General features: G+C 33.1%; 1 protein-coding gene across 1 annotated transcript in view; it reads left to right on the plus strand.

Moving 5' to 3' along the window:
• The first annotated feature begins 1,677 nt into the window (after positions 1-1,677).
• The window catches only part of LOC132733351 (uncharacterized), a 176,372-nt gene continuing 157,476 nt past the window's right edge, over positions 1,678-20,573 (plus strand). The window contains exons 1-4 of the mRNA XM_060719992.1: positions 1,678-2,235; positions 2,709-2,943; positions 3,896-4,876; positions 5,153-6,507. Of these exons, the coding sequence (XP_060575975.1) occupies positions 1,678-2,235; positions 2,709-2,943; positions 3,896-4,876; positions 5,153-6,507 (3,129 nt within the window). The remainder of the gene's footprint in view (positions 2,236-2,708; positions 2,944-3,895; positions 4,877-5,152; positions 6,508-20,573) is intronic.

Genomic DNA, 20,573 nt, shown 5'->3' on the forward strand with positions numbered 1-20,573 from the left:
TTGAGAAACTTCAATATGAAGCGGCACGTATCGTCACCGGTCTAACAAGGTCTGTTTCTATTGAGCGTTTGCTTAATGAAATCGGTTGGGTATCATTGTCTGACAGACGAACTATTCAAAAACTCGTTACAGTGTATAAAGCTAAACAGGGTACCTTACCGGATTATTTATTAAACGTTTTTCCAGATACCGTTTCTAATAATGTACCTTATGTCTTAAGAAACAGAGATAATTATACAACTGTAGCACGTCGTACTCAAATTTTTACAAACTCATTTATTCCATCAGCAACGTCATTATGGAATAACTTGGATACCGACATAAGAAATTCATCCTCCTTAATATATTTAAATGCAAACTTAAACAGAAATACAAACATCCGACAGTTCCTAATTTTTTCTGTATCGGGGATCGTCTACATTCGGTTCTACATGCTCAAATTCGTAACAAATGTAGCAATTTAAATGCTGATTTATTTATAAATCATTTAAGAGAAAATGCATCTTGTGAATGCGGTTATGCTTTCGAAGATGCTGAACATTTCTTTTTCAATTGCAGACGGTATACATCACAACGTATTCAACTTTTTAATGCTACTCGCATTTTTCATCCATTAAATACGTGTACTCTTCTTTTTGGTAAGATTACCTATTCCGAAGAAGACAATTCATTAATATTTTTAGAAGTTCAAAGATATATTAAGCATACGGAACGTTTCCGATAAAATCTGCTTAATGCTGAAGATTTTTACTCTTAAAAAAATAAATTGCGACTGTCAAAAGTACATCCTCTCTCTCTCTCTCTCTCTCTCTCTCTCTCTCTCTCTCTCTCTCTCAGCAAATGATCTAACATTTCTTGTTCCTAAAATACATGTACTTTGTTATATTTCTCAATGCCATTTCAATGTAATCTATAGTATCAATACTTTTTTATATTCGTACTAGGGACGGACCGATTTACTAATGTTATTTGAACTTGTGGTCCAACCCTTTTTCTTTCAAAATGTATTTATATATTTTTCTTTCTATATATTTGCATTGTACATATTGTAAAAAATTGAAAGGAATAAAATATGTTTAAACTAAACTAACTAGTTCCGCGTGGATGCAGGTGGTTACCTAAAGAGCAAAGATATGACCACACACACAATTTCGGATGCAGTACCTTATCGAAAAGTCAGGAACACTCGTGAGCTTTGCTACAGATATGATATCACACCTGCAATGCACTGCCAAGAACAGGGGAATTGCAGTTACGATCCAATTCAATTTGAAAGCCGTGTGACGCGATCTACAGATATCGACTTAGATTTTATTGGTTGGTTTGACCCGGTTCCATCTGGTGGAAAATCGAACCAAGCATCTTCCATTGAAAGTTATCAAATAACGGTAAACGAGGTTACTGTATCAACAAACAACTTAAAGGTTAATTACCTATCAAATGTTTATACAAAGAAAGTTGATTTCAAAGAGAAAAGAATACCGCTAAAATTGGCCTCTGAAAAGCCTAGATTATACTGCGTGACTTTGGAAGTTAAAGATGTGGCTGATAATGTAAAACAAGCACGACGATTCATCTTGTATGACAATTCGTCTTTTATTGAAACGCGGGACGATAAACCATTTTATTTTACATCAGCTTCGATACAAACCAATTATAAATGGCAGACTCATCATCATGACATATGTCTTAATTGGAAAGATCATTTTTAATCAATTCTACTTCGACAACCCTTTGCTGAACCCCATTGCACCGGAACCTCATGGATTAGTTTCTGGCATTTATGAACAAAAAGATGGTATACTTCCAGTTTCTGGTACTCCAAACGTGTATGGCATTATACAGACTATGGTTTCCTGGACTTTAAATGATGGTTCCCCTTCTACAGAAATCAAAGTGCAAAATTTCCAAAGCCAAACTTTTTGCAAGGACTTAAAAGTGAAAGACGGTCAAACTTATACAATATTTATCCGTTCTATTGATATTGCTAATAACACTTTTATTGAAAACAGAACAGTTCATATTGACCGATCCGTACCTCATATAAACAATATTTGCCTCGTTAAGGATGGTTACAATGTCCTCTTTGTCCACCACATGACAGATTTGTCAAAGATGCAGTTGCATTTTGAAGCTCTTTATCCACACAGCGGCGTACGACAAATAGAGTGGGTCTTTGGTAATACCATTACAGAACTATCTTCAGGATCTTTAAGTGTAGGATCTCTGAAAGAAGTAAGAATCAATAAACCTTGGCAACTTATTTAAAATAATTTAGAAAAAAATGACTTAAGTATATCAATATATTTCATATCGAATCAAGATTATGCTTAGTTTAATGTTAGTAAAATTCTAGAAATTACTTAGGTTTCATATAACATATAAACGAAATAACAAACTTTTTCTATGAATTATTTTAATATTTAAATGAGCTCAAACATGTATAAAATCCAAGTACATTTTGAGAATTAGAAATAAAAGTACTATGATTCAAATTCAAATATAGAAATCAAATCAAGTTTTGGTAAATTAAAACCTCTATCTTTATTAGTTAATAACGAGTTAGATCAAGTTATATCATTACATCGGGTCAATACAATTTAGCTTTTTTTGAGTCAGAAAGGCAAATTATTCTTGACTTCAAAAATATTTTGCGTATAACAGAAATTCTAAAATGTGATCCAAGTCGATAATCTTTTTATTTACAGAACGCCTGCCCACAGAATGCTGAAAATTGTTACTGTCCGGATGTCGGACAATGTGAGATTTTTAACTATACTGTACCATTAAACAAGCTTGTTACCATCGATAAACATATTGGAAATCACAACAGAAATTACTACTTTACTTTAAAAGTTACTAACAATGCACACTTGTTTAACATAGAGCACGTGGATATATTGGTCGATGATTCCCCACCTGAGGTTGGCGTACTATTTGAAGGTAATCATTTTTCTACAGTCACCATGTACTGAGCGCAAATGTTTGTAATATTATTCATGCATAGTTGTCGCCCATTATCTACTTAGACCTTGCTTTCTCAACACGAGGCGATTCTAAACCTTAGATATGTCAAAGTGATGCTTACTTAAAAAAAATTGGCGGATCTCTCAACACTTTCCGTGATGACGATTCACTAAGACATTACATGAAACGAAATATTTGTCAAAGTATATCCGAGAAAATTCCTTAATCGTAAGGGACTTTTTTCACGGGGATATTTTACCCGAGACAAAACTAGACAAATCTTAATCTAAGTTAATGAGATTTGACATATCTTAGATCTGAGCGAAGATTTTGTCTGTGATAACATTCGTGGAAGTGGGTTCAGGTTTCTGAGGGCTGTCTTACATCAATATTTTGTCTTTACTATAGACTTCAAAATTAAAACTAGAAAAAACTATATCAGAATCTAAGCTGCAAAGTTGTGACAAATAAGAAAAGCTTATTTTATTTTTCTTAATTTTTTTTACAATATTTTTTTACAATATGGACTTTTTTTCATTTTTTCCTCCTCAACTAAAGCAACATTTTCTTAATATCTTGGTCCATAAATCTTATGCCTTGCATAAGAATATTTACATTGCCTTGTCTATATCTATAGAGCAAATTATACCACCTTCAACTACCACGATGTATTTCCGTTCCATGCTTAATATGAATAACAACTTACATATCATTGACCTAGGAAATAAGCTTTATCGGTATTTTTTATTATGTTTGCTGGTTAATACAAAACAGATGTAGCCTAACAAAAATAAATAAAAACTGGAATAAATATTTCCAAAAGATACGAAAAATGTAACTATAGACGAAATAAATAGTTAAATAAATTTTCCAACAAATTCTATTTATCAATAAGCAAAACAATTTCAGATATATTAATATTTTGCAGGACCTATGAATGCTAAAGACATTGATTATACAAGTGACGATAACTTTTTAACCCATTGGCATGGTTTTATTGATCATGAAAGTGGAATAAAAGAATACAGAATAGGAGTTGCATCTCGCTGTTTGAGCAGTAAAGAACTTTACGATTTCAACAATATACCTTGCATGGACTTCGTTACAAAGGTCCCATACACTGAGACGTCTACTCGTATTCCTGCAAACTTTACGGGCAAACGGTATGTATCTATCATTGCCTTAAACAATGCAATGGACCCATCAAAGGCAGTATGTTCTGATGGAATAACTCGAGATCTTTCACCACCTTCTATAAAAAATCTTACATTGGAACATGCATCGTGGTCCGAAACTTTAGTTTGTCATGACGGACGAGCATGGCTTTTCCATTCATCGTTAGCAAAAATAAAGCTTCGCAACGTATCAAATTGCAACGACGTGTGTAAAAACTATCGTCAGCTGCATCCTCTCGCGTCAGCTCTTCCAACTCTAAACATACAAGAAAAAGATTCAGATGTTTCGCAATTCATGTGTGAATCAAAAACCTGGTACCAGAACGCCTCGATTATTTACCTACCAAATAACTATATAAAACTGGATTGGGAAATTAAAGAGGATGGAAGCCAAATTGATGATGTTTTCGTAGGCATAGGAACTGACCCTACTGAGTTGCATGCACCGAGCATTGCTGCATTTAAGTCAACCTCGAAACGGAATACGTTTAAATATATTCATGAAGGAATTGGATCGGATGAACTATTCTTTGTCTTTTTGAAAGTTGTAAACAAAGCTGGTCGAGAAGGTGTTTCAATTTTAGGTCCTATCTTGATAGATGAAACGCCTCCGATTTGTAAAGAAGTTCCAAAAGTTAACATCGAAGAGGGATTTATCGTTGTTGGTTGGGAAAATAAAACATTCTATGACCTCGAACAAGATGAGAAAATCGATTCTATCTATTTTGAAATAGGTAATTCTAACTTATATAATATATTCAAACAGAATTCTGTCAGTTTGATAAAATGATTGTTATTCTCAATATTTACTACACAAATACTGAACATGATACGTATTTACCGTATTTATTTGGCTACGTTGTTATATCTTTATTATACATTCGTTTGATATAATCATTCATATTTATTCTATTCATTTAGAATCATAGCATAGTTTAACATTACTTATGCGTAATTATATTCACTAAATTTTCACTATTTAATCATGTGTAATCTTTAATACATCACAGGACATGACGACATCAAAGTAACACCATTGTTACAGTGGGGCCTTGGAACGTCTGCGCCATGTTACGGATATAGTGGTGGTTGTTTCAGATATCCTATCAAAAGACTACAAAAGCAAGATAATGATCTCGGTTTATACTTTTTCATAAATATGCACGTATACAACAAAGCTGGCCATTTCATCACTGTTTCCACAGATGCATTTCAGATACCTTCAATCTACCCTCCGGGTCACGGGATTGTATTTGACGCCGATCCGGAACATAAGTCACATACATTTGATGTTAATGCGCACTTTACAGCACATACATTATGTCTAAAATGGGACGGTTTTAAACATCATGAGTCAGTTAAAATCGAAATAGGAATTGGATCTTATAACTTGACAGACAATGTTGTTCCTTTTAGCACCCGCAACCGCTCAACCAATTATCACTGTATCAAATCGCCCAAAATTAAATTTCAACAAACCTACTATGCACTTATTAAGGCGTCTTGTACTGGTGGTTTGACAGTCTCGTCATCAAATGGAATCGTCGTTTTAAATGAAAGTAAACTATTAGACTCGTTAAATGTTTATCTTGGAGAGGAATGCTCAACTGTTAATTTAATACAATCAGAACATATCAATTCTACAATAGTAAATAATCAAGTGACATTTCCAGCTCAAGTAGGCAATCGATATAAACTCTCTTTTGTCAACAGCTCAGTTGCTTCACTTGTCACTAATGATGGTATAATTGAAAACGACACAGGCAATAATGCATTATATTTCGTATCGTTCAGTGAATACCCTGTTATTTACTTTAATTTTGCCCCCGGATCAACAAATCAAGAAATAGAACTACTTATTCATAATTGTCCCGATACAAAATATTTAACTAATAGAAACGTCGTCACGGCACATTGGTTTTATGACGATCGTGTGACTTATGGATTGGTATTTCAAATCGCTTTAGTCAGAGTACCAAAGACAACCAGAAATATATCTGTTGTACCATTCATGCAATATGAATCAGTTTTATATCGACAAACTCACAAGTTTCTGAATATTGATTTAGAACTGAACAAGTATTACAAACTTGCTGTTAAACAATGTACAAACGTTACGTGTCTCGATCCGGTATTTTCTAAAGATTTTAGCGTAAGTGGGGTACCAAAACCTGGCAAAATACTTGTGTCCAGTCTTTTAAAAGAAGCTGATGACCCTCGTGCAAAGATAGATTTGAAGTGGAATGCTTTTCAAAGTGACAACTCGATACTTTTTTACCAGTGGGCTGTTTCTGCTGACAATAAGGGAAATATGATTCTGACACAGTGGCAAACAATAAAAGCCAACAACAGAAATTTGTATCAGGTCAGTAGGTACTTTATATTGAAACAATCACACACGAATAATTCGAAGTTGCAGTTAAATTTTATTGATTGCTCTACTTGTTTTACTTTTGAATTCGCAAAGAGTATGTATCCTTCTAATGTTATATTTGTATATTTTTTTTATTAATTAGGTCAATTCATTTATTGATTTACCTGTGCATCTCCACTCAACGAAGTTCAGTTGTATCCGTGCTTTCGACATGGCAGGAAAAGAAGCTATCCTCTGTCATTACATCGAATGCATAACAAATGGAACTTATATGGCGTCTGCCATTTATGATTTTGACTCAAACTCGAAAGCCTGGAAGACTGTTCTTGAGGTAAGAGAAGATGTAATATGATGTTTTGTAAAACATACAATAAAGGCAAAATCTCAAAGCAAGCTCTTCGACAGAATTTATAAAACATTAAACTACATGTATAAGCATTGATTAAAACTTCCACAAAGATCTTAGTACACATGACCTCACTGTTCGTTTTGAAAGAAAGATATTCCGGCCGTTTCTTCGTGCTCACTATAAGTATATTAAGGAATTCAAATCAAATATTTATCAACATTTTCTAACAATTTTACTAGAATGCTGTACACACTATTATACTCTACTAGTCTTCTTTTAAAAATACTCCATAGCTCAAATATTGGAAGCCTATATACACTTCTTCATGACAACGAATTGGACTTTGGAACATCGGAAACAGAAGTTGTTGGTGTGATTTTGTATGCTGCCGAGCGGAATATCACATGGTTTTTGATGGAAGACAATCGCATTCCATTGTCGTGTGAACTAAGTAAAGAGTGTATTGTTTCAAAAGTAACAAATACCGGCTATGTATCATTTGAGAATACATTTACAAAGCCAAATACCATTCACTACATATGCGCTTACTCTAGCACAACATCAGTTATCAGAGAGGTTTATACAGAAGTCTTAGATGAAATAAAAACATGTAGCAACGGCTTTGTTCTTGATAGTATTTCCCCAGTAGCTGGAAAAGTTGAAATAAAAAACAAAAATGGTTTCCTTACTAGCCTTGATAACGTAGAAATTTCCTGGGATAAATTTGAAGATAACATAGATGCGACAAAACTTGGATATCCTGGCAATATAGCAGCATACAGCTATGGAATAGGTATAACTAGGCAGATTATTTTATCATATTTTAGTTTCCAAACATGATTTATAATATTATAATTACAGACAAGTGGGTTCAATTCTCAAAATTATTCAATAACTGATATGTACCTAAAATGATTGTCAGTATCAGATTATCAAATTAATATCAGCTTTATTTGTTTTGTCATTTAAAATCATTTAATGTAACACTACAGACACCTTTGCTCCAACTCTGTTTAACACAAAGTTGTGTGTAATATATTCTAGGAAGTCGCCCGCTCGCGGATGATATCAAACGGTTTACAAATGTTGGTTATAAGACAAGAGATGTTATCAATAATTTGACTTTGTCTGATGGATCATCGATATTCATAACTGTAACAGGTTTGTTAAAATAACATTTCAATGTTCAATATTATCAATATCAATAACTATTTAGTATAATCATAGATTATTAATCATTAATTTTTTCAGGTGAAAAAAAAGAGAATTGCCTTAAACGTAATAAATAGTCGTTTCGTTATGGGTATTATTTCTAGAGACATTTCGAATTCAAAAGCAAAAATTTTTCAGATAAATTTTCGCTTTATAAAGTGTAATATCTATAGACTAGTGCCATTTGCAAACATAAATTAACAAGCAATTTGGTGTTATTTGCACAGCAAGAGACCACACTGGAAACGCAGCATCAACATCTTCCAATGAACTCATTGTTGATACATCACCACCTTTGTGCGGTAAGCTGGAACTATCAACAACTGGACAAGTCCAAGACAGTTCCTATTATCTTAAAGATACGCAGATAATAGCTCATTTATTTGATTTCAAAGATGACGAAAGTGGTATCGATCATTTTGAAATTGGTGTCGGCACTCAGCCTTTATTTACGGATATATTGCCATCAGGTGTCTTCTACGAAAGCGATATAATCATAAATATTCCAGACCACGACATAAAAGACGGTCATACGTACTATATAGCATCAAAGGTAAACATATGATAGTCATTTTTTTCTTGTATATGTTTGCCAGCATATAAACAGTAGTGCTAAATACTAATGCAAATTACCATAATCTATCAAAATAAAAAACAATGCAATACGAATGGCAAAGTTTAAATAACATTCAAAACATTTACCAAAGACCGAATCATTATAGATTGCTTATGTATGTTAACATACATAATTTAAATTTGCTTCATTTTCTCCTTAGGCTATTAATAGAGCTGGATTATCATCGGAATTCACATATTTACGGACTATAGCCGACACTTCACCCCCAAATGGCGGTCATGTTTTTGAAGGCAAAAAAGGAAGTCGGGTAATTATGATATTCATTAAAATGCATGATTTCCTAATTTCTTTTCCATTTTTAATGCATGTATTTTTATTTAATCACATAAATTACTAATAGTTTTAATATCACATTTCATTGTATAATACATTGATATGCTATGGTTTTTGTCATAGAAAGAGGAAGATTATCAGTCTGATATTACGGAAATAAACGTGCACTGGGATGGGTTTAGCGATCCACATAGTGGAATAGTCTTTTATAGAGCAGCTCTTGGGACCAAACCATTTTTAGAAAACGTTGAGCCGTATGTGAATGTTGGACTTCTGGAATGTAAGATTTCATTTAGTTCATTATAATATGTAATTAACAATGACACATCTACATGAAGCCAGATTGGTGCTTAAATAAACTGATTTAAAACACTATATATAATGTTCATTTTGAAGAAACTCTCTGAATCTTAACTAAAACAACATATATTTAACATCACTGTTACTGTATAATGTTGATTTTACATTCATTTGCTTTTTATTAAGTTACTACGTGGCATAGAGAATTTTCTATTGGCGAAAAATACTTTACCACAGTAGAGGCATGTAACGACGCAGGTCTTTGTATAACTCGTTCATCTGACGGTATTACTCTGGACACTTCACCACCTACACCAGGCTCTGTGCAGATTGGTTCAGACGTGCTTCACAAGAAATATCAGTCACATACGTAAGTAATAAATTAAGCTTAATTATAAAAGGGCTACAACAGGTACTTATAGATAATTAACATTTCATTTAATGTCTCCAGTTAAAGTAAGTTATGAAAGCATTTAAATGCATTATTTTTTATGTTTTCACAGGTCATCAGTACACGTGAAATGGGCGGGGTTTGAAGACCCAGAATCTAGCATCGATCACTACGAAATGTGCATTGGAACGAGACCAGGTACATGTGATATTTCAGAACGCACAAACTGTTTATTGCAGTCTAATATAATCAAAACGGGAATTAGTCTTCCATCAAAAACACCCGTATTTGCAACCGTTACTGCTTTTAATAAACTTTTACTCAATGTAACAAAATCATCTGACGGCTTCTTTGTTGATGGAACATCCCCATTTGTTTCCATAAGACCATATTTTATGGTTGCGAAAAATAACATCGATGGGAAAATTGGTCAATGGGATAGATCTATTTTACATATAAGGTGGGAATTTCTTGACGATGAAAGTCCGATTGTTCGTCATTATGTTTCTCTTGTTACGCACCATGAAGGTCACACTCCTGTAGAAAATATACAGCTCGGAGCCGAAAACAATCTTACAATAAATTTGGACGGTATGTCATGGCTTCATAATGGGGATACGTATTTCGTTACCGTGACAAGCTGTAACCTGGCTGGTCTTTGTATTTCCGAAAGTAGCAATGATCTTATTATCGACTCGACACCCCCGCATCTCGGTGGTTTCAAACCACCAATGGTTTGGGAAAACTTGAATGGATCATTGACTACGTGGAAGTCTAATATAACACTTTCATGGTACGGTTTTCATGACCAGGAATCTGGAATTGGGAGATATTTTATCACAATAAGTAAAACATATAGCGGAAATGAGATAACAAATGGTGTGGCAACCGTTAATGTTGATGCGTCTGATAGTAAAACTGAGCATATGTTTTCATTTCTTACAACTGACGAGTTGGTAAGAGACGATAAATTGTATTTAACAATATGGGCAGAAAACTCTGTAGGACTTAACAGTTCATTGGCACGAGTTTCAGTATCAGTATTATCCAGTTCTTCCATAGCTGATGTTTTAAACCAGAAAGGTACTCTTGAACTTGAAAAACACTCCTGTGATATACAGTATTGTAATAAGGATTGTACGTGTGCAGTTGTTGGCAGACCATGTGTCGAGGTACAGTCAAACTCGACTTGCCTTGAAGTACCCACCCCGTTGGTAGATCAGGATGTTCCTAACATTCATGTTTTCAATGGACTTTATGAAAACTCACCTAATATCTCAACGTCCTCTGCTTGTCTCTCCGGAAGTTGGAAAGTAGGCGATGGTAAAAGCAACAATACGGAAATTTCACGTTTTGAATGGAGTATTGGTTTACAGCACCAACCTTATGGGGACGGGATATTTGATTTGAAGAACGAAATTCCATGGAATGATGTAGGATTGCAGTCACAAGTTGTGCATTGCTTACCAGTAAATAGGTCTCTAATAGCACGCGAAAAATATGTAATTTATGTTAGGGCTTGGCTTTCAAGTGATAGATATGCCACGTTTCATTCGGCTCCTATACTAATAGATCATTCGCCTCCATCTTTGAAACGAGGTCACACAGTTTTGGATTCCAATGAATTATGCAACATGGATTTCGATATAATAGATTGGATGGATACAATAACAGTGTGTTGGAATGGAGTTTTCTCAGAACAGCAAGGATTCATCGTAAATTACTTCCTAGCAATGGGGACGTATCCCTCTGGTATGATCTTCTTTACTTTTGTTTAATTCATCAATATTTCATTATATATATAGATAGTATGTATGTAAGAAGCTATTTCGTGTGATTTTTGCACTTGTTGAATATATTTTAAATGTTCTCATCTTCAGTTTTATAATTATCATAAAAAGATTTGTACGGAGTGATTGGAATGTGCATGTTGTATTTATCCATATTATTGCATGATTTTTTTAAGGTGACGATATTATTCAACGGCAAGATGTGGGTTTGATCTCTAGTTTCACCTTCAGAAATCTGTCTCTGTCACACGGAACTAAGTATTTCTTCACAATCACAGCTTATAACAACGTAGGGTTGCACACGTCTGCTGTATCAGATGGTTTCATCGTTGACATGGACGACCCGATCAGTGGTCTGGTCAACAACACTCCTAAGCATAGAAACGCACCATACCAGTCCTCAACTTCAACCATTGGCTTATCTTGGCATGGGTTTCAAGACAAGGTTTCTGGAATACGAAATTATTATTCAGCAATTAGCGATACGCCAACCATTAAAAAAGGAATTATTTTTACAAACATTGGACTTGGTACAAAACATATTTTCAGAAATTTAGAGCTCAAACATGGGCAAAAGTACTACGGATTTGTTAAATCTGTAGATAACGTTGGACATCAAAGCCTGATTGCTGTATCAAATGGTATAAAGATTGATACTACTCCTCCAACTGCATTCACATGTCAGGCATATACTAATATCAAGCATGTATCAAAAATGACAGACGTCAATGAGAAGGCAATAAACTTACATTTCAATGCTTCCTTGGGCACATTATATAAAATCACTGGCTATGTGTTATTAGGTAAAAGTGATGAAGCAAAGCTTGTACTTCATTTAGGTCAGATCCACACGCTGCTTCCACTCATGAAATATCATAATCAGACACTACTTTTCGAGCATACATTCTTTGCTTTGACTTCTGGATCTCAAACAATTTCGATTGAAAATTTAAATTCATATCACAATAACTTTGCTTTGAACATGACGCTATATAAATGCATAAAGGATTTTGAAAGCAGTACTGGAGCGATTACACTCACGCAGACTTCAAGATCACTAGTTGCAGTACGGGTGCTTGTAAGAGATAAAGAAAGTCCTATTAGTAAGGTGTGTGCAAGTTTGTTTTAAATTTTGCAATTATAAATTTTCATAACCTTAATTTATATGCAGATATCGATGAATTATTTCCTTATCGAGATACATAACAATATATTTGATAATTTTACTTGTGTTTGGATTCTTTAATTATGATTAAAGATGGTATTTTGTATATATTAAATAAAAACATTTAGAAATACGTCATGAAATATTTTAATGAAGTACTGTAACCCAATTTATATTCGCGAATACAAATTTTCGCGTTTTGCCGAGGTCGGACGTATTCGCGAATATTAATTTCCGCGTTTTCTTGATTTCCGAAAAAAAAAATTCGCGGATTGGAAAGTCCGATGGGGCCGTAAAATCCATTAGCCGACTATTAATCTTCAATAATTGAGGTCATTATTGGTGTCTTAAATGGGATTAACAATACGCTAGCCTTTAGATTAAATTGCAAGTTATGTTAGCTGTACTAAAGTGTCGATGATCAGACAAGTAGTCAAAGGACCTTATGTACTTATATTGTATTGTGATCGTTCGTCTTCATTTCTAAACATGTCGTTAAAAGGGTGGTTGATAGAAAATAAACAGTTTATCTAGAAAAGTCTTTAAGAAATTCAATTTAAGCGTGTCATAAAAAAATACCTTCTCCAATCAGGGATCGAACCCACGCCGAGAAAATTATGTTATATGAGTTCGCAATCTAACCAACTGAGCTATACAAGCTGTTAAGTTTGACGGTTAAAATTCAATACTAGTATGAAACTATCTTTTATTTCACTGTTTGTAATTATGATACCTTTTGTGATGCTCGATAGGTTTATACCACCTTTGTCTTAACAATTCACTCAAACAATTATTTAATAGGATCCAAAAAACAATAGCCTTTTGTGATGCTCGATAGTTTTCCCTCTTTTGTCAAACGATTTATTCAAACATTTATTTTATAGGTTCCAAACAGGTCGAGGTCACTGGAATTGAGGACAAAAGGCAAATTACTGCACTTTGTATGCATATACTTAGTACAGAAGTGTAAATATGAAGAAACTTAAAACTGACACATGCTCCGTATAGTACCCTATACGGAACGTGATTGACAATAGGCCTACTAGTATTTCATAGACTGTATTAAAATGTGGATGTTTATTTTGATTGCTTTATTGACATAGAGTTCTTTTGATATTTATAAAATAGTAGTAGTTTACTTAGTTTGTGTTTTTATTGCTTTATGGCAATATTCATAACAATTCATTACTTCCTAACAGGTACCCGTAAAATTCGAATATATCCGGTCAAGTAGCTTTGCATGAACAACGTCTAAAATAAAAATTTCTCTCCAATTTATTCGCGAAATCGTGCGGACTTATTCGCGCAAACAAATATTCGCGCTTCGTGGCCATCCGCGAATAAAGCGAATATTAATTGGTCGCGAATATTCGTTGGGTTACAGTATTAAATAGATTGACGATAATTGTTGCATAGTTTATATTTTATTTACTACATTGTTGAACTGAAATACACATGCTAAATATAGGGGAGCTGTTTTGAATCTTTTCATTTAGTAAATTAAATGGAAATTCTACCGCACGTGAGGTCTAAAACAAAATAGGGTTTGTTTCCCCTCCCGCAACCTGTCCACAAAATTATTTATCACCAAATAATCTTATTACCAAACAAAACAAAATACATAAAGTAGTAGGGCGGATCAGTAAAAATAACATATTTACATCAATTTCAATTCTTCGCTTTCTTAATACGCTTATCCTTTGGTTTTACATAAACTATTAATAGATGCTAAGCATTCCCAAGTTTTGATATTCCTATAAATATGATATATATATATATTAAGTAAGATAGGATTTTGAGAAATATTTAACCTACCTACCTAACCTACCAAAACAGGCATGGATGATAGGAGGGGAAACAATTATAATTTTAATGCTGGCCTTTGTATGTTATTATCATTGGCATATTTACCATAGATTCAAATAGGAGCAGGAACCACACCTGGAGGTTTTCAGGTTAAATCACTTTCACGGGTGCATCATCTAAATCATAACCATCTGATACAAACCAACGTTCAACACAGAACCAATGTTTATGTCACAGCCATTGTTGAGAATAAGGCAGGACTAAGGACAGTATTCCAGTCAAAGCCTCTTTCCATTGACCATACAAGACCTGTTGTTGAACATCTGTCTGGGAACCTGCGATATGTAGAAGAAAATGTATCGGGTATTGTTGACACTACAACAATTGTACAAGCATCATGGGATGTAGTTGATGACGAAAGTGGAATAAGCATCTGCTATTGCTCAATAGGTGTTCATCTAAATTATCTTTCAGTATTTTTTTTCAAACACTATTTTTCTGATGTAAACATAATTATTATTTATCATTATTATTATGTATGAAATTGTAATCTATTTCTTTGTGAGTAATCAACGAACAAAGAAAACGTAGAATATGCATATCCACCACATGTAACCTGATTGATTCTAATATTTTTCTAAACATTCGTTGTTTATCACACTGTCTTCGTTATGGCACAGAGGCAAAACTATTTCAGTGCAATATATATACATTTCAGGTCATAGACCACATACACAGGATATTAATGCATACTGGATTGCACAATCTGAAACTTCGTGTGAATCGAATGGACTCATTCTCTTGCATGGTCAAAATGTTTTCCTAAATCTAAAATGTTTTAATAACGTTGGTCTATCAACTGAAAATGTGACAGGCTCACTTGTTGTTTCACTGCATGCATCCGACACATTTGGTGCTGAATTGGCGTTTATACCACTGAATAAGGAAGGTGATGGAGATGTGGCACGCATTGGATCAAGTTTGCCAGTGCAATCAAATAACTCATGCCTCCAGTTAAAATGGAGTGGATTTACAGACCTGTCTCGTATAGCGCATTATGAATACCGAGTATACCAAAATGAACACACTGTTCTTAAGGAATGGGATACAACTAAGAAGGACATGGTTAAGATAGCAAATATTGATTTAAGAAGTGGGGAAGTCATGACAGAAGTCAGAGCTATAAACACAGGGTCGCTTATTAGTGACTCTGTGAATGCTTCGCTTTTTGTTGTGAACCATCCTCCAAGATTAACAGGTAACTTTATTGTAAATATCGTTTTTTTTTAGATCAGCTAATTCTTGCGAAACTAAATAATAGCGCTATTTCTATTTATTACGAATAACACGAGTACTGTTATATCATGTATCAAACGAAACTTCATTAAAAAGGTAAAAAAAAATATTTCAACCTAATATATTAATACTTAATCCAAAGGCAATGTGTGTTTTATGTTTTTTCTATTCCTAGGTCTTACAGCGAAATTTACAAGACAAGGTGAGCAACTACATTTGAGCTGGGCTAACGTCTTTGATGCTATAGATGATGTCCCGTTTACATTCAGCCTAACAATAGGTACGAGAAAAGGGTATACAGATATTCTCGATATAAATTATATCAGCGATGATATTATTGATGTGCCTATCCCTAGATCTACGATCATTACACCTATAGTGAAGGAAGTCTTCGTATCGATCGACTGTATCTATGAGACTGGACTACGAGCTACATATACTACTATTTACAAGCTCGCTTGACATTTTATGGACTTTGAAATAAAAAAAACAATATACGTTTTGCTTTGGATTTTTTTCTTTTCTTTTTTTAACCATTTGCTTTCTTTTTGAGGCGCCGTTAGATAGTTTTGTGGTTTGTTTGACTAATACATAATTTTATGTCATTTACGCTCTTCGTTATTTTTAAATAAAAGTGTATATAGTGTCATGCCTAACGCATTTTTCACCGCATTAGCCTTTTTGTTTATGACCTATATCTTTTTAAGTGGATACCTTTTGCAGCGTATTCCATTTCACACTGAGACATATTATAAGTAATCAGTTAAATTCCATTTTCTAGGAAACAATTCACTATATTCATTTCAAACTTAGTATACTTGTTCCTTATCAATGTGAAGCCATATCAGAAGGGAAAATAATCTTAAAGGTATGTTCCATTTTGACTTAGATTGTTTGCTCTTGGTCAATTTCTCAAAAACATTAAAAAATCACATTAAAATTGGAAAACTGGTTCACTATCAGAATTAAAATTATTTTATTAAAACAGCTTATGCCATTTTTGCTCAGTTTTGCTCAATTATCTTCCTTTTATGTTTGTTATGTTTTTATATTGTTGTCACATATACATGTATTTACTTGAACTTGATAAACTTGTTTACTGTCAAGGGCAGACACTTTTGTCAATCATTTCTTATGAAACATTACCCCATTTATTAAACTTTGCTTTTACCATACCATACTAACAAGTACCGAAAACATGCGCTTCACCTTAGACATCTCTGTTTATATCTCATATCTTGAATTGGCATAGACGCATTTTTATATGATAATAAATAACATAATATAAGCATTTGAAGGCACAAAGAACCGCTTATTTTTTGTCTTAAAGGCACTTCTGATTTACTGAAACCTTCATATATCACGACTTTTATACACAATTACATGTACATTATATGATATGAAGGAGTAAACAACAAATGTATTTTCCTTACACACGTTCATCTCCTTTCATCTTCTGTCAATCTTTGAACGGACTTTTAACATCATTATCACGTTTTATAATTAAACTTTTATAAGACAACGTTTAAGTTTTGCTTTCTGCGTCTTTTTTCTTTATTGTGTTTTACTATTAGACACATTTATTATTTAATCAGAAAGGAATTAAATGGTGAAGAAAAATTTGAGTTGTTATTTTCCTTTTTTTACATCTATACTTCAAAATTATTTGCTGACATATATAGAACTGTACTTAATAATGATAAAAGACGCATTCATATATATAATTGCAAATATTAATCCCTGCAAATCGAAATAGTGTCTTAAGAAATTTGAAATGGTATCTTATAGCACTCTGAATTAATTATTTTTGAACACGTCAAGAAATTGTTCGCCTGTCGCTGAAAGAATTAGGAACTGTGTCTTAATATTTTATAGTATAATTGTATGCTGCTTATAAAAAAGCCGTTCTCATTGGCTGATTTGTGTTGACACCACCATACAGATATCATTCAAAGACTTGTAGATCCAAGTGTTTTATTACGGCATGATATTCGTTTCAACGATATACCATATATCTTTTATAGCCAGAGATATACGATGTAATGAGTATCGTCCTCGGCAAATATAACTTGTCGCAGGTAAAAAGTTGACTTATATAACCCTAAACATACGTCTATAGTTGTATAATATTCTTCACTCTTAAATATAAAATGTACAGATATATATAAATAATTTCATCTACAAAACAAATGCAACTGTTGTCCTTTTTGAAAAGTTTTTGAAAATTGAAATGGTTTGTTCACAGTACTGCCTTGATGGATATTTTACATATTAAAATGATTTTGTGAACTGGAATATAGGCTTAACGTATTTAGAAACGTAAAATTATACGTTACCATTCTGTATGACGTTAATAATATATAGAGTATAAACACTTCAGATGTAGAGTTGGACCTGTTCAGGAGATACACACCGAATTAAGATTGGCCACCCTTCAACAACTCTTAATTGATTAATTACAATAGAGTTACTTCAAAATAATGAGCACTTCAGGTCATAATTTGTATCTCGTTTAGTTGGTCTGTGTTCACAGACTGGACAATTTATTTCAACATCATTGAGCATTTGGATAAAATCAGGAAGAAAGTAAGTGAGTTGCTGATTCCGATAACACTTCACTTGTCATGAATTTGAAATCACTGAAATCTTCTATTTGGCCAGTCAATCACGAAGATCATCTTTCCTTGTCAAAGTGAATAGTTGCAAGCCATGTTTCGTTAACATTATGTTTATCAATGATATAATTTATGGCTTTCAACATATTTTAAACGCTACATACTGGTGTTATGTGTAACTCATAATTCGTAGACGTGTTAACGTCATGCTCCTGTATTTATCATATTGTAAGAAAAACTCATGAAAAGCGCGAGGTCTGAAAGATATGAAGGTTAAATGGTGAAGGTAAGATAAGAGAAAATCATCTAACACATGTCTTTAGTTCCTACAAAAGATTGCGATGGCAAGGGAAGTTGGCATGGTGAGATAAACATTCATAAAAAAAGTTTAATGTTACCATTGGAGAACGGATCCGCTCCACAAAACGATAAATAATGATCTCTGGTGCCGAGCTCCAACCAACGTCGTTGTTAAGCTTTAAATATATATATATTAGCCAGGTTTCATTAATTACATTGATATTTTCGGAAATGTTATAAAACATGATTACATTTGTAATCGTGACATATTTAGTTTAGAATTTTATGCGGTTTCAAGAGTCATATAAATTAAAACTGAACATCCAACCCCACCCTTCCCTGTCGCGCAAAAAATATGAATACATTTTTAACAATTATCGGAGGAAAATTCATCTCTTATTATTATATAAGGTGTTCTTTCTGAAAGGCCAATATTGTTTAGTCTTGGACACAATAAATACCTTAAACAATTTTACAACCTGTCTATCAAATTAAACCATTTATCTTTTAAGGAGAAATTACGTATTTACTGAAAAGCAACACGTTAAATTATGTTTAAGTGACATAATGTGTAATTTGAGGTCTTTGAGACAAATAATGGCTACTTTTTAGATGTTTTAACAATTTTTTCTAATTTTGTTTAAATTTAACTGTAAATTATCACTTAATGTATCAGAATGTACGGCGACAATTATGTAAAAATTATGTATGTAATAATTAGTAAATATAAATATAAACAACTTTTTCATTAACATTGCCTGTTTAGCTCCCATTTTTCCCATAAAACCAGATAAGAAAACAAAACACAGAGTAGAACAAGAATCTGATCGCTTTCTTTCTCACTTCATCTCCACATGTCAGGTTTGGTTGTAGTAACATGTTGAAGACATCTAGGGCACTTGTGAGAATTTTTTACATTTTGTTTTATTTATTTTGCTACGTCATGAACGTCTTCTTTTGTATGTTTAGCGTGAGCCGGGCTGCATTGTCCTCGTCATTGGCAATTTTCACATATTGTATATAGACACTCTTAGATGATTAACTATTATTTTTGCCATAAAATCAATTTAAAGTTCAAATATCTCTTTAATCTTAAATCAAATAAATAACGCAATGAATAAAACAAATCAATCATGTTAGATTGTTTTGTTTTTGTTACTGTATTTCAAATAAGTTGAAAACCGAAAAAGCCCTTGATTGAATGTTTCTGTCGTTTTACAGTGTTACTTTCGACACAGGTCTTAAATGTATATCAATTTGATACATCTACAATATCATATCATACAATTGGTTTCATATTGCTATTCCTAATCAATCTTCTATCTCCTTTTCTCAAGATGTCTAATAACAGGATCCGGTACGTTGATAATTTAATTATCATATTTAAACGCTGATTCTTTCTGAAGCAAGCAAAAACCGTATGATTCACACATATGACGTGATATTATTTCAGCTAGATTCCAAGTTGTTTCAAATAGAACACATTACACTTACAAATATTTTTCCATTCCGTATTCTGCATGATCATTTGTGAAGTTGTTCATTGTATTGAATATGGTGTAGAGAACAAACAGGCTGTAGTTTGCAAAAGCAAAACAAACATAAAATAGAAACGGTTAGAACCTTTATTCTAAAGCAAAGGTACTAATCTCTGTAAAACGCAAACATCTACCATTAACACAGTTTAAAGCGGTTACTCATTGAATAACATAAGCAATATCTGTTTATTACTAAGTGTTTTCATAATATATGATCATATTTAGCAGTTTGAACAGTTCCTACAAACGTTGTTGTAAAGTTACATGACTATGACATGCTTTATGAAGATAACATATAACTGCGTTTCACTTCCATTGATGCACTCAAGTTAGGTAAAGATGAAAAAGTGCAGCTTTAGAAAAAGAGCAGCTTTTGTTGACTTTG

The sequence above is a fragment of the Ruditapes philippinarum genome, unplaced genomic scaffold, assembly GCF_026571515.1.
Source record: "Ruditapes philippinarum isolate M1 unplaced genomic scaffold, ASM2657151v2 ctg940_1_1_1_1, whole genome shotgun sequence".
Lineage (NCBI taxonomy): Eukaryota > Metazoa > Mollusca > Bivalvia > Venerida > Veneridae > Ruditapes > Ruditapes philippinarum.